General features: G+C 42.6%; 1 protein-coding gene across 1 annotated transcript; it reads left to right on the top strand.

Moving 5' to 3' along the window:
• Positions 1-412: 412 nt before the first annotated feature.
• LOC124144790 (fatty acid-binding protein, liver-like) lies at positions 413-4,814 on the top strand. The gene is made up of 4 exons (XM_046514348.2): positions 413-570; positions 2,139-2,314; positions 3,193-3,303; positions 4,456-4,814. The coding sequence occupies exons 1-4, from the start codon at positions 495-497 to the stop codon at positions 4,504-4,506; spliced, it is 414 nt and encodes a 137-aa protein (XP_046370304.2). The 5' UTR covers positions 413-494; the 3' UTR covers positions 4,507-4,814.
• The last annotated feature ends 10,368 nt before the right edge of the window (positions 4,815-15,182 follow it).

Genomic DNA, 15,182 nt, shown 5'->3' on the forward strand with positions numbered 1-15,182 from the left:
ACTCATTGAAGCTCTTGATGTGTCTTCACTCTTAAAAGGGGCTGTGGAGTATACCTGTGGTTAAAGCGATCGGTCGCTACGCAAAAGACCACCCCACCCCCCACCCCCAAGGTTCCCCGCCGGTTTCCTCGCGCATCTCAAACAACATCAGTATCTCAGGTTTGCATTAGCTCCACGTTGGTAAATCTGACGGACTGAAAAGTGAGAATATATTTGGACACACTGTTCCTGCTTTTATCACCAGCATATCGAAATCTGTTATCACAACATACCTCGAAATTCAACATGGTGACACCGTTTTCTTAAATATAGCTCGGCAAAGCTATCTGAGTTTATCACTTCATCTTTGGACGTAGATAACTTCAGTCTTGTGATGGCAAGTCACCGAGTCGAAGTTCAGTCCCAAGAACCTTAAAAGCCCGGCTTGCACTGTGTTCGCCCTCTTTGTCTCGTCTCTGTTGTCGTATAAACTACTCTCCTCACAACTAATCAAGATGGACGCTCTCCTCGGCAAATGGCAGGTGATCAAGGAGGAGACTGTTGGAATGGAGGAGTTCCTCAAGGCTGCAGGTAAGCAAATAATATTTCTATGGAAGGAAAATGTTTATTTTCGGTTTAATTTTATCTAACGACCAATATTAAAAAAATAATTATTATAATATACTATTTTTTCTAAAGTTGTTTTTAATGTAAATTACGCTTTCTTGTGAGTCTGTGACTTTAGTTCAAAGCCACTTTTACAAATATCTCTGTTATATCACGGCGCTGACATAGAAACATAATCAGGGCGGATCAGGTATTGAGCCCAAGATCGCCGTTTTCGTCTCTCTCTTCGCTAACCATCTCACTAGCCTATCAAAGGATCACGAGATCTGCAATCGTCTCTGTGTCCTGTTATCAGTTGCCGCCATGTTGGGGGCGGTTTTCAGCCTCGTTCGGCCTGTTTGCTTTAGATCTGCTGATGTAACTTTTATCTGAGTTTGTTTATTCAGAGAATACATATTTCTTTTTATAAACATCGTTTATATCTATTTGATTTGAAAAGTAATAGAAAACATGTCAAGACTTTTATGTCTGAAAGACAGTGTTCATCAGCAACCATTCACCATTACCGCTGTATATATACAGGAATGTCATCAAAGCCACTCCAGGTGATAAAAACAGCTTGCCATATTCCACCGTCAGCATTATTTTTTTAAAAGAAAAACGAAACTAATTGTGCAATAAATGATTCATGTACTACGTTAGTGATGCTAACAGAAACTGGTAAACCTTTAATTTGCCCAGTGTCCTTTGAGGCGCCTCAATTCGTTGTTAGAATTTGTGTCCCTTTGGTATGCACGAATCTAATGCTCGTGGGTTCGAACCCCGGTTCCCTCTGGTTCTAGGTTTGTCCGCACCATACACGTGATCGTGGGTTTACCAAAGCGGTATAAACGCCTATCACCTGCATCATTTTTTAAAAAACGGCATTAAACCAAATTTACTCACACATTTGCGGAGACTACAATTATCATAATAATCAGTCTGTTGACAGTGACAATGAATATATTCAGTAAGTGAGTATGGTTTAACGCCGTTTTAAGTGATATTTCAAAAAAATATATCTGCGGAGCACAACAGAAAAGGGGCATCACCCACTTTTCCCATATGGGCAAATGAACCCAGGTCTTCAGAGAGACGAGCGAATGCTGTACCCATTGCGCTACCCCACCGCCTCTGATTTACATAAACATAATTTAAAATCAAGAACTTACTTTTCTTATTCGCTGACCCTGAAGATTTGGCGAATGTATAAAGGATGACCAAAAACAAAGATATTTAAACTTGACAGTACCATAAAAAGGGCCACGAAACTTGATAATACCAACGTTGCCCACGCCATCGATGGTATAACGTCATGTGGCAATGTAATAATGCGTTGCCACGAGTCAAACAATCTGACGACAATACTTTTGAATAAGATGCTTTTTATTATAAATTAGCTTCTGTGGACATGGTGGTCAGCGGTGGTTATTGTGATCTGAACCTGAAAGGTTGGAGATCCAGCATTAAATCTCAATCCTTGGTCTCATTAATAACGTATACGCGTCGACGTTGTAGCTTACGTCGGTGATGATGTTGTTGTTGTATTCCAGGTATGCCCCAGGAGGTGATTGACATTTACACGAAACTGGACTACACAGTGGCCACCAGCAAGGAGGGGGACGGGTACAAGACCCACATCGTCATGGAGGGGGTCGGAGAGCAGGAATACACGTGGAAGTTCGGCGAGGAGTTCGAATACACGGCCATTGACAGCACGAAACCCAAGGTACGTTACGCGACTGATCCGCTAAGATGTGGTCCGAATAATTAATGGGCGAGCCCTTGTTTTTTCGTGTCGTCCCGTACACCCCCTGTTTCGGCAAACACTGATTATTCCCTATCATTGACGTTTTGAATATATTTATTTTCAGCACAATTTTCAAATCACCCTGGCTTGAATATGTTTGTCGTAAAAAAATAACGTCCTTTCAGGAATCAAGCAGATTTGCGTCCCTTAACTGCAAAGAAAAACTGGCCGTGTGTTCGAATCTGAGATAATACCTGATGATGATTTGTGTTTTTAAGCTCCATACCTGTCTTAGTGAATTTAAGCCAAGGGGTAAAGGCTAACCAAGTTAAACTGAAGCACCTAGAACTGCACACGCCCTCACTCCCTCACCAGACCCGTGAAGATCCGGGGTAGAATAGGTCTTAACAACTCATGCTTGCCGTAAAAGGCGACTATGCTTGTCGTAAAAGGCGACTAACGGGATCGGGTGGTCAGCCTCGCTGACTTGGTTGATACATGTCATCGATCCCAATTGCGTGGATCGATGCTCATGATGTCGATCACTGGATCGTCTGGTCCAGACTCGATTATTTTACAGACCGCCGTCATAAAGCTGGAATATTGCTGAGTGCGGCGTTAAACAACAAACAAACAAACAAAATACTCCCTCACCAATGGCTACACAGCTGAGTATGCTGGATCGCGTAGCAATTCCGAGACAGTTTCGAATTCATAGGTATGAGACCGCCTCTGTGGTCTAGTGGTAGAGCGTCCGCCCGGAGAGCGGAAGGTCGGGGTTCGATCCCCGGCCGCGTCATACCAAAAGACGTTAAAAGATGGTACTTGTTGTTACCCTGTCTGCATGATCATTCCAGCTGACCATCACGAAAGGAGAGAACGACACCATTGTCGAGAGCTACAATCTGGCTGACGCCAACCGACAGTGGACCGTAACTCGCAGCCTTGAGGGTGAAAACATGAAGGCGGTAAGTCATACATACACCGTTCATGACCAGTCAGACCACCCCGTTAATCCGGACGGTACAGAACTGCTCGAAATTAAATCGTCCTGATGTACAAATGTCCGCATTGACGAACCTTACGCACGTAGAAAGGTTAACCTATTATATTAATAATACCGTGAACATTCTTCTTCAATCATCATCATCATCATCATCATCATCATCATCATCATCATCATACAAAGTCACACTTTTCTATAGAGGCATAAGGGAAATCATTCATCATGTTAACAGTTAAGGTTATTAGTGAGTGACAAGTCTCACAGTCCCGAATTGATTGTTTTATTGATTGGAAACGAGTTCTCAAAATCTAAACTTTCAATAAAACATAGATGATCGTTAGTTCATTGGTCACATTAAATCCTTAATCCCTTTGAGCTACACCGGCATGTCTGCCTGACATCACCATCTGTGTCTCCTAATTCTATAGGAATTAATTACATTTTATGTTTGATATATAAAGCTAACCCGTGCAGATCCGGGTTAGAATTGATCTTCAGCAACCCATGCTTGCTGTAAGGGCGACTATGCTTGTCGTAAGAGGCGACTAACGGGATCGGGTGGTCAGGCCCGCTGACTTGGTTGATGCATGCCATCGTATCCCAATTGTGTAGATCGATGCCCATGATATCAATCACTGGATTGTCTTGTCGAGACTCTGCTAATTACAGACCGCCGTCATACAGCTGGAATATTGCCTTAGCTCGGCTTTAAGCAACAAACAATCAATTAAAAATATATAACGCCGTATCTTTGACGATGAAAGACTCTCGGCTTCGCTTCATATCGGCGATAAATTGAACAGAGCCCCGTTCCACAAAGCGATCTTAGCTCTAAGGTGATCGTAAGTCCCATACTTTAACATAGGGTTACGATCATCGTAGCGCTAAGGTGATCGTAAGTCCCATACTTTAACATAGGGTTACGATCATCGTAGCGCTAAGGTGATCGTAAGTCCCATACTTTAACATAGGGTTACGATCATCGTAGCGCTAAGATCGCTTTGAGGAACGGGGCCCAGAACAATGTCGTAAAAGCTTCGCGTTGCACAGTAAACAGACAACCATACCACGTGTATCTGTGCCGTTTGATTAATGACAAGTTTCATGTTTGCAGGTAACAGCCAGCAAGAATGGACAGATGACACAAAAGCTGAAGAGAGTTTAAGTTGGCCAGTGCGATGACTGTTCATATTTCGAAGTTATATTGTCTCAGCCAATCAAAGCTTTCGATTCAACTGCAGTGCTCTTCCGGTGACTTGACGCTAGAGGACATTGACGTCAAGTGAAAATACGATGTCACGTCTTGACGTGGCTCTACCTGTCAATACAAAGATCTGTTACCAAGGGCGGCTTCTCCAATGATACGCGTCGAATGTCGTATGTTGCCGGAAAAATCTGACCTGAAAACCTTCGTGAAACAGTGTAAATATAATACGTCTTTAAATGCTTCTCAAATAAACTGTACAAACTGAACTATTATTATTTATTTAAAAAAAATAAATTATTATTATTATTATTATTATCATCATCATCATCATCATCATCATCATCATCATCATCATCATTCTAAAACACTGGGACATATGCTCAAAGTTCATGGCATTATTGCCCCAGTCAACGGCCCCGTGTGCATCATAAATTGCATTCTCAATTCCCTGTGGAGTATAGAACCTATTAGGCTGGAGGAATTTGCATTCACATTGCCATCTCATCTTCCCTGGTACTCATTCACTGTTCGGTAGACAAAGGCAGTTTCCGAACATCCATTTGCCTAGGAGAGTCCGCATGTAACATACGTTTTACAGGACCGAAACCCGAGAAACTCTCAACCGTCATACTTGCCGAGCGCACTCTCCCATCCAACTACACTCGGCCGCCAGCGCTCTTTTACTTCGCCTCACATGTGACCTGTGCGCTCTGTGAAATGGGGTTCAACGTTGCGTACAAGATTATTGCACTTATATAGCGACGTGCATGCACGTGTGTGTGTGGCTGCTTGTACTACTCCGGACGATTTAAAGTGCTAGCTCACTGAGATACCATGTTGAGTTTAACATGAATACCCCACTCAGACACGGTATACTGACTCCGAGCCGACCAGTCCTTGTTTTAGCCCCTTTATGCCAGACAGGGTAACAAGTACCATCTTTTAACGTGGGATCGAACCCCGGACCTTCCGCTCTCCAGGCGGACGCTTTACCACTAGACCACGGAGGCGGTCTCTCTTGGTAACAAAAAGTCAAAGTAATTAATCAGCGTCATTTGTGTGCGACATGAACACGCCTGTTTATCAGCCAAACCAAGTCATATAATTATAATCATTTTATATTTTGGAATTTTCCTATATCAAATAAACCTTACACCTATCAATTCGAAAGTTTATAAATTCGGTGTTTTCAGTTGTAAATCATACCACTTATGCATTTATTCGGGAGATGATAGTGTGAGTTAATGTTATTTTACGTAAGGTCGGTATTTTACCGACGGCTGTAAATAATTGACCGGTGGTCGACAGTGAGAGCAACAATCAACCATGTCGTGTACGATGACACACAATCAGGGAGCTCACACATTGAAACATCCTCTATTATGCAGGGTAATTATAATGTGTAAACAACGTTCCTCACGATTATGTTTCTAGGTTTATCAGCACCGTGCTCGTGGGTTTCACCGAAGTCGTAAACGTCTTAGACCCGCACCACCTCGGGCTTTCCTCCCACATCAAACTGACGCGCCGTGATATAACTGAAATACTGTTCAAAGCGACAGCAACCAAACTCACTCATTCACTCTCGGACTACCTGCATGTTTGAGGTAATCGATTGGGTGCCCCACTGAGTGATTTGGGGTAAAGGATTTGAAAAATATTAATCTTACAAAAGTTGTTGATTGGTTGTTGGCTTGTTGTTTAACGCCGCCCTCAGCAATATCCCAGCTATGTGACGGCGGTCTGTAAATAATCGAGTCTCGACCAGACAATCCAGTGATTGATAAAAAGAGCATCAACCCACCCGATTGCGTTAGTCGCCTCTTACAGCAAACATGGGTTGCTGAAGATCACTTCTAACCCGGATCTTCACGGGCTAGCATTTTCAATAAAACAATAAGGTAATTAATTCCTGACCACCCGATCCCGTTGGTCCCCTCTTACGACAAGCATAGTCTCCTTTTACGACAAACCTGGGTTGCTGAAGACCTATTCTACCCCGGATCTTCACGGGTTATTACGGAGGAAGTAACACGGCGTGTTTGTTAAATGTGGGAGCAAATATAAAATGACGTAGGCTAAAGGTGTCTGTCACTTTGTTGAAACCCAGGATCCCCGGTAGGATGTTGACAGACCAATGAATCTCGTAATAGAAACAGTTTAGGTAAAGAACTTGTGTAGAAACATGTTCCTGCCTTGGTTTGCCGTTTGAGGCGCCGCATTTGCCGAGCAGGGTTTTGTCGCTTAGACGCGTCACTAGAAACGTAGCATCGTTGCTTCCATTCCCATATTCGCCCCGAAAACCTATAATTGTTGGTTTGAATCCCTGTTCGCCCCGATTATGTTTCCAGGTTTGTCAGAACCATACCCGTCCTCGTGGGAGACCTGTATCACTTCGGGCTTTCCTCCCACATTAAGCTGACACGCCGCGATATAACTGGAATACTGTTCAAGTACTGTTAAACCTAACCCACTCACTCACATTCTAGGTTTGCCAGCACCATACCACCCTCGATGGCTTCACCAAACTAAAGAACGTCTGGATCTGCATCACTTCAAACATTCACATCAAACACTCCTTGATATAACAGAAATACTGTTAGTTCAAAGCTGCGTTTAGCCATGCTCACTCCAACGTGTAAGTAATTCATATACTTAAGTGCATTCGACTCAACAAAGCAGGGTGTTCGTATTAAGAAAGTAGGCGCATACCTAGATGATAAATCCGTGTAACTGTTCCGCTGCTCGGTACGTAAATAAATACACAGGCAATACACATTTTTCCTATTACCCGTGGTAAACAATCTATGATTGGTGAATATAGCGCGTCTCTTCATAGGGATTCATTTCGAGGGTTGGGTAACAGGGATTAACGAAATAGCATTCCTCTTAACTCTCAGATGAGGAATCGTTAAAAGACTAGGTGCCATGGTCGTCATTCCGTTCTGGAAATTATACTTGTATATCCAGCAAGCGTTCCTGATCAACCATAAATATTCAAATATATTCGTTGCAGATGTTGACTGAAATCACTACCAGGCATCATCAGCTGGGAACAGTTTTGTAGCTCGTACACTGATGCTGACATCGCTGTGTGTTGTACATACATAGGCAGAACGATCACCTTAGCACCAAGCATGTGTTAACCTCGCATACACTGCAAGAGTTCTCGTAATAGGACTAAGGCCTAATGATCTACACATCTCAATCCAACTCAGTAACGCCTGGGGCAATAAGGAGGATATGCAACATTGGAAAATGAATGGCAGTGTGAGCTCTGACTTTCCACCGCGTATAAAGATTTTTCCTCATAGTGTGATTGTCTCAATTCTAAATTTGAAAACAAACCATGCCATTTTGCTTACCGAAATGAATACCATACAATATTTATCTGAAAAGGTTGATTCAGTCTTTTTTCAACACTAATCAAGCGGGTTATGTGACATTCATTGTCTCATGATGTCATATCAATCCAGTGAGACGTCATTGTATTACAGAGTGACGTAATAAGAGGTGTGTTAGAGTATTACGGAAATATATTGATACCTTTATTGATAATTTTACAATGTTATGAACTCTATGTGTTTTCACGTTTGCGTTTCTTCATTGAATATTTTATCCCCTGAATCTGTTTCACTACTATATCCCCTGAGTGAAAGGTACATACTATTTATCATATACATGTCTCCCACAGGCCTGATGATCTCCGATTTCCCCTCTACATATACTCACACACAAAAGAAACGCAAGTAGTTTTAAGCAAACAGGTAACAAACACGGAACCATAAATTGATACGAGTTTTAGCATGTAGTGAAGCCTGATGGTGTTATCAATATTTTTGGTTGCATTTTGGAAGCCCCGAGTAAAAACGCAATATAAAAAACGATTCGTCAAAACGCACCATTTCAATGAATATGTGGGAATCATGCACTCATTTCTTGCGAAATCGAAAATGCACGAACTGACACGAACTGTAGTGGGTATAAAACTGTGGCCGATTCTTGGACCTACCACTCCTTGGTCAACAATGCCATGCCTAAGTCAAAATACAGAGAAACCAGGCTATCGGACGTTTGGAAGCTGGAGAGTGTGTCTAAGATGTTGCCCGTCATTTCAACGTTAACATAACCACAATTTACCGTCTCCTGCATCGATACAATGCTACACAGATCACAGATGACCTTCCTCGGAGCGGTCGTCCTAGGGTCACCACACCTCGACAAGATCGGCAGATTACCCGTCAACACAAGCGACATCCGTTCCTAACTGCAAGTGAAAGTGCTCGACAGACCATAGGAACACATAATCGACACATTCGCCGGGACACTGTGCTCCGACGTCTCCGTTCCAACAACCTCAGCTGTCGCCGACCAGCACGTCGTCCTGTTCTTCAACCACGGCGTCGACAAGCACGACTTCAGTGGGCACAGGGTCATCACAATTGGCGTCATCGTGAGTGGAGGCGTGTCATCTTCTCTGATGAAAGTCGCTTTTGTGTCTCCCATGCAGACGGAAGAGTCAGAATTTGGCGGCGTCGAGGTGATCGTTTCGCGGACAGAAACGTTGTGGAAAGGGATCCATGGGGTGGACCTAGCGTCATGATATGGGCATGGATTTGACTTAATGCGAGACTTGGACCCATGTGCTTTCTGAATGTTGGTCAAGGTCCGGGGACACGGCGTCACTGCTCAGCGGTATTTAGACCAAGTGATCAGACCCCACGTTGTTCCAATTTTTTGCACAACATCAACATCACATTTTCCAGCAGGACAACGCTCGTCACCATGTTGCCAGAGCTACCATGGCCTTTCTGCAACAACACAACACCCGTGTTCTACCGTGGCCAGCCCTCAGCCCTGATCTGAGCCCCATCGAACACTTGTGGGATGAGGTTGAAAGGCGTCTGCACAATGTGCGCCCAGTCCCTACAACTGCCGATGAACTACGCACAGCTGCTCTGGCTGTGTGCAGGAGGATCCCTAGGGCCTTCACAAATCGTCTGATCCACTCAATGTACAGGAGATGTGTGGCAGTGACCAATGCTAATGGTGGTCACACCAGGTATTGACTGACATTTTGGGTATTGACCCGAAACTGTGTAAGCCCTTAACATTTGAAAAAAACAATTATGGCATCTGCATTTTAATCCATTAAACTGTCTTCAGTCAAATTTTTGTCAATCTTGCCCTATTAGTATTTCTTGTCTTTACTGGTGAAATAAATAACATGTATACTGCATACTCGACTTGCGTTTCTTTTGCGTGTGAGTATATATGGAGTGAACGTTACCAAGTAGGAGGAAATAGCATTGATATCCACCTCTCATACACCACCATTAAGAAAGAAACAGTACTAATATTCTCCAGTAACAAGGATGGAACAACACAAATATTCCCTAAAAATAAGGAAGGAACAACACTAATATTCTTTAACAATAAGGAAGGGAAAACACTGATATTCACTTACAATAAGGAAGGGAGAACACTGATATTCACCAACAATAAGGAAGGGAAAACACTGATATTCACTAACTATAAGGAGTGAGTGAGTGAGCTGAGTTTAACGCCGCTTTTAACAGTATTCCAGTTATATCACGGCGTGGCAGCTTAATGTGGGAGGAAAGCCCGAAGTGATGCAGGTCTTAGACGTTTACCACTTCGGTGAAACCCACGAGCACGGGTATGGTGCTGACAAACCTAGAAACATAATCGGGGCGAACCGGGATTCGAACCCACAATCATAGGTTTCTGGTGTGCCCAAGGGACGCAACTCTGCACAGCGAATCGCGGCGCCTTAGACGACTGGGCCACCCGTGTCCCCTAACAATAAGGAAGGAACAACACCGATAACAACAAAGAAGGAACAACACTAATATTCCCTAACAATAAAGAAAGAACAACACTGATATTCATAACAATAAGGAAGGAACAACCCCAATATTCTCCATAAATAAGGAAGGGACAACACTAATATTCCCTAACAACATAAGGAAGGGGCAACACTAATATTCCCTAACGATATAAGGAAGGGACAATATTCATATTCCCTAACAATAAGGAAGGAACAACACCAATATTCCCTAATAATAAGGAAGGAATAACGCTATTATTCCCTAACAATAAGGAAGGGAAAACACCAATATTCCCTAACAATAAGGAAGGAACCGCGCTGATATTCCTTAACAATAAAGAAGGAACAACACTAATATTCCTAAATTTAAGGTGAGGAACAACACTGACAACAACAAAGAAGGAACAACGCTAATATTCCCTTGCAATAAAAAAAGAACAACACTGATATTCCAAACAATGAAGAAGACCAACACTGATAACAACAAAGCATAAAGAACACTGATCTTCCCCAACAATAAGGAAGGGGCAACACTGATATTCCCTAACAATGAGGAAGGGGCAACACTGATATTCCCTAACAATAAGGAAGGGACAACACTAATATTCCCTAACAATGAGAAAGGGACAACACTGATATTCCCTAACAATGAGAAAGGGACAACACTAAGATTCCCTAACAATGAGGAAGGGACAACACTGATATTCCCTAACAATAAGGAAGGAACAACACTCATATTCCCTAACAATGAGAAAGGGACAACACTCATATTCCCTAACAATGAGAAAGGGACAACACTAATATTCCCTAACAATGAGAAAGGGACAACACTAATATTCCCCAACAATGAGGAAGGGACAACACTGATATTCCCTAACAATAAGGAAGGGACAACACTAATATTCCCTAACAATGAGAAAGGGACAACACTTATATTCCCTAACAATGAGAAAGGGACAACACTAATATTCCCTAACAATGAGGAAGGGACAACACTGATATTCCCTAACAATAAGGAAGGGACAACACTAATATTCCCTAACAATGAGAAAGGGACAACACTAATATTCCCTAACAATGAGAAAGGGACAACACTAATATTCCCCAACAATGAGGAAGGGACAACACTGATATTCCCTAACAATAAGAAAGGGACAACACTGATATTCCCTAACAATAAGAAAGGGACAACACTAATATTCCCTAACAACACAAGGAAGGGACAACACTAATATTCCCTAACAATGAGAAAGGGACAACACTAATATTCCCTAGCAAAGAGAAAGGGACAACACTAATATTCCCTAACAATGAGGAAGGGACAACACTGATATTCCCTAACAATAAGAAAGGGACAACACTGATATTCCCTAACAATAAGAAAGGGACAACACTAATATTCCCTAACAACACAAGGAAGGGACAACACTAATATTCCCTAACAATGAGAAAGGGACAACACTAATATTCCCTAGCAATGAGAAAGGGACAACACTAATATTCCCAACAATGAGGAAGGGACAACACTGATATTCCCTAACAATAAGAAAGGGACAACACTGATATTCCCTAACAATAAGAAAGGGACAACACTGATATTCCCTAACAATAAGAAAGGGACAACACTAATATTCCCTAACAACACAAGGAAGGGACAACACTAATATTCCCTAACAATATAAGGAAGGGACAACATTAATATTCCCTAACAATAAGGAAAGTACAACGCTGATATATATTATCCAGTAATAAGTCAGGACAACATTAATATTCTCCAGTAATAAGGTAGGAACAACGCTGATATTCCTTACAATAAGGAAGGGAAAACACTGATAACAACAAAGAAGGAACAACACTGATATTCCTAACGATAAGGAATGGACAAAACTGATATTTCCTAACAAAAAGGAAGGAACAACGCTGATATTCCCTAATAATAAGGAACGAACAATACCTATAAATTACCCTCTCATACTCACCACCACGAGAGGGACAACATTTACACACACACAAACACACCGACACGCACGCACACGCGCACGCACGCACGCACGCACGCACGCACGCACGCACGCACGCACGCACGCAACGATGATATTCCCTAATAATAAGGAACGAACAATACCTATAATTTACCCTCTCATACTCACCACCACGAGAGGGACATTTACACACACACAAACACACACATACACACACACACGCACGCACGCACGCACGCACGCATGCACGTACGCACGCACGCGCGCGCCTCATAAATATCAATACGGGAGAAATAGCACAGGTGCTCTCTCTCTCCAGCCATGTGAAGAAGAACATTTTGTAATCTCACTTCAAACCGATGCACGTGCATCCCGTGTCTAACATAATAATCCTTCAATCGCCAGTGTCTGCTTATCTTGCTTGGCATGATGTCTGTACCTTTTCAAAGGTTATGGCCACAAACTCCACATTACGTGAAAGTGAACAGACATTTCTTTGACAATGTCATACATTCAAAAGGCAGCTGTTGTGAGCTGCAATTAACAAAGAGAATCAGTCAAAAGATTGTACTGCCGTGGAAGAAGTATCATCTATATCGCATGGATAGAAGACACGGTATCATGTATTATAGCTAAAATGGATAGAAATATCATTAAACCGCCCGCATGTTATCAGAAATGAGCGGGCCACTGTAACTTGATAATGCCCTCATATTGCTTGATGGCGGGCCATTATCACGCCCGATATTGTTGTTTATTTGTATTTGATAACAAATTCTATAAATTTTAGCTATAATAACGGTAACGCTATTTTTCAGGGCATTATCATGTGCAGAAGCCCCCGGTCTTTTCAACTGCTCTCCTTCGTCGGGCAGTTAATGGAAGACCTCGGGCTTCTGCAAATGAGGGGGCACGGGTGGCCCAGTCGGCTAAGGCGCCGCGGTCGCTGTGCAGAATTGCGTCCCTTGGGCACGCCAGAAACCTATGATTGTGGGTTCGAATCCCGGTTCGCCCCGATTATGTTTCTAGGTTTGTCAGCACCATACCCGTGCTCGTGGGTTTCACCTAAGTGGTAAACGTCTGAGACCTGCATCACTTCGGGCTTTCCTCCCACATTAAGCTGCCACGCCGTGATATGACTGGAACACTGTTAAAAGCGGCGTTAAACCCAACTCACTCACTCACTCTGCAAATGATAATGCCCTGAAAAATTGCGTTACCAATATAAAAGTCCTCATGAAGAGTACGCCTGCCATATGCTAATGAGTCATGTCACTCGAGGTTAGGTGAATGGGGTTTAAAGTAGCGCGCATGCGTGCGTGCGTGCGTGCGTGCGTGCGTGCGTGCGTGCGTGTGTGTGTGTGTGTGTGTACGGGTTTTATAGTCTAAACCCGCTGTGATACCACGCCGACCAGCTCTTGTTTTACGGAGGAATAAACGTAAAAACTGGTTTGCACACGTTGTACACCAGATTGTACGTTTTTGACTACTAAACGCAAAAAACCGCCTCCTGGTCTTGTGGTAGAGCGTCCGCCCGGAGAGCGGAAGGTCCAGGGTTCGATCCCGGGCCGCGTCATACAAAAAGACGTTAAAAGATTGTACTTGTTGTTACCCTGTCTGGCGCTCGGCATTAAGGGGCTAAAACAAGGACTGGTCGGCTCGGAGTCAGTATACTGTGTCTGAGTGGGGTATTCATGTTAAACTGCGGCATGGTATCTCAGTGAGCTAGCACTATAAATCGGCATCAGTCCGGACTAGTACAAGCAGCCACACACACACATACACGTGCATGCACGTCGCTATATAAGTGCAATAATCTTGGACGCGACGTTAAACCCCATTTCACCTCACCACTAAACGCAAAAACAACATTGAAGTAAAACGTCAACAATAAAAACAAAAGTTGAGTCATTAACACAAAAAAAGTATGAAATCAGCGCAATAATGCAACACAAGCCCCGCCCGTCTATTATCAGCCAATCATGAAACAGTAGAGCGTTAAAATGCGGGGCCTAATGCCAAGGAATTATAAGATGATGAACTTTCAATACAATGTTCCTTAAGAGGAATCTCCATTGACCAAGTCATTTACACATTTAAGTCCATTATGATTATAATTATTATTAAACATTATATGCATGTACACACAATATATATATATATATATATATATATATAGGAAGTTGATGATTTGAATCCAAACTACAAGTTCCACATAAAATGAGCTTCTGTATGACATGACCATGGCAGGTAGGATAAACATTTTCAACAAGGTTAATGGTTATCCTAATTAAACTGTTTGTTAAACATCAGCCACATCACCATTTTCATCTTCTTCTTCTTCATCTTCTTCTTCTTCATCTTCTTCTTCATCATAATCATCATCATCATCGTCATCGTCATCATCATCATCATCATCATCACCACCACCACCACCACCACCACCACCACCACCACCATCATCATCATCATCATCATCATCATCACCACCACCACCACCATCATCATCATCATCATCATCATCATCATCATCATCATCATCACCCAAAGCTTATTTGTCTTGTTATACATCGGCCCGTCGGTCACATAGCTTTCATGTTTTCAAAGGAGCCATTTTTAAGCACCCAATTATGATGTTATTTCTAGCTGCAAATCACATAATATGATAATTGTTTGTCAAATTAGCTGGGCGTTTCACACTTTAAACGACATTTTCGTTTTCACAAGGAAAAACTAGTTCGACTTTGTAATGTAATACCTTCAAGTTCGAGTTTGTGTGGTTTCGTAATTTCATGGATATG

Source organism: Haliotis rufescens, unplaced genomic scaffold (assembly GCF_023055435.1).
Source record: "Haliotis rufescens isolate VD_foot unplaced genomic scaffold, xgHalRufe1.0.p SCAF_8, whole genome shotgun sequence".
Classification (NCBI taxonomy): domain Eukaryota; kingdom Metazoa; phylum Mollusca; class Gastropoda; order Lepetellida; family Haliotidae; genus Haliotis; species Haliotis rufescens.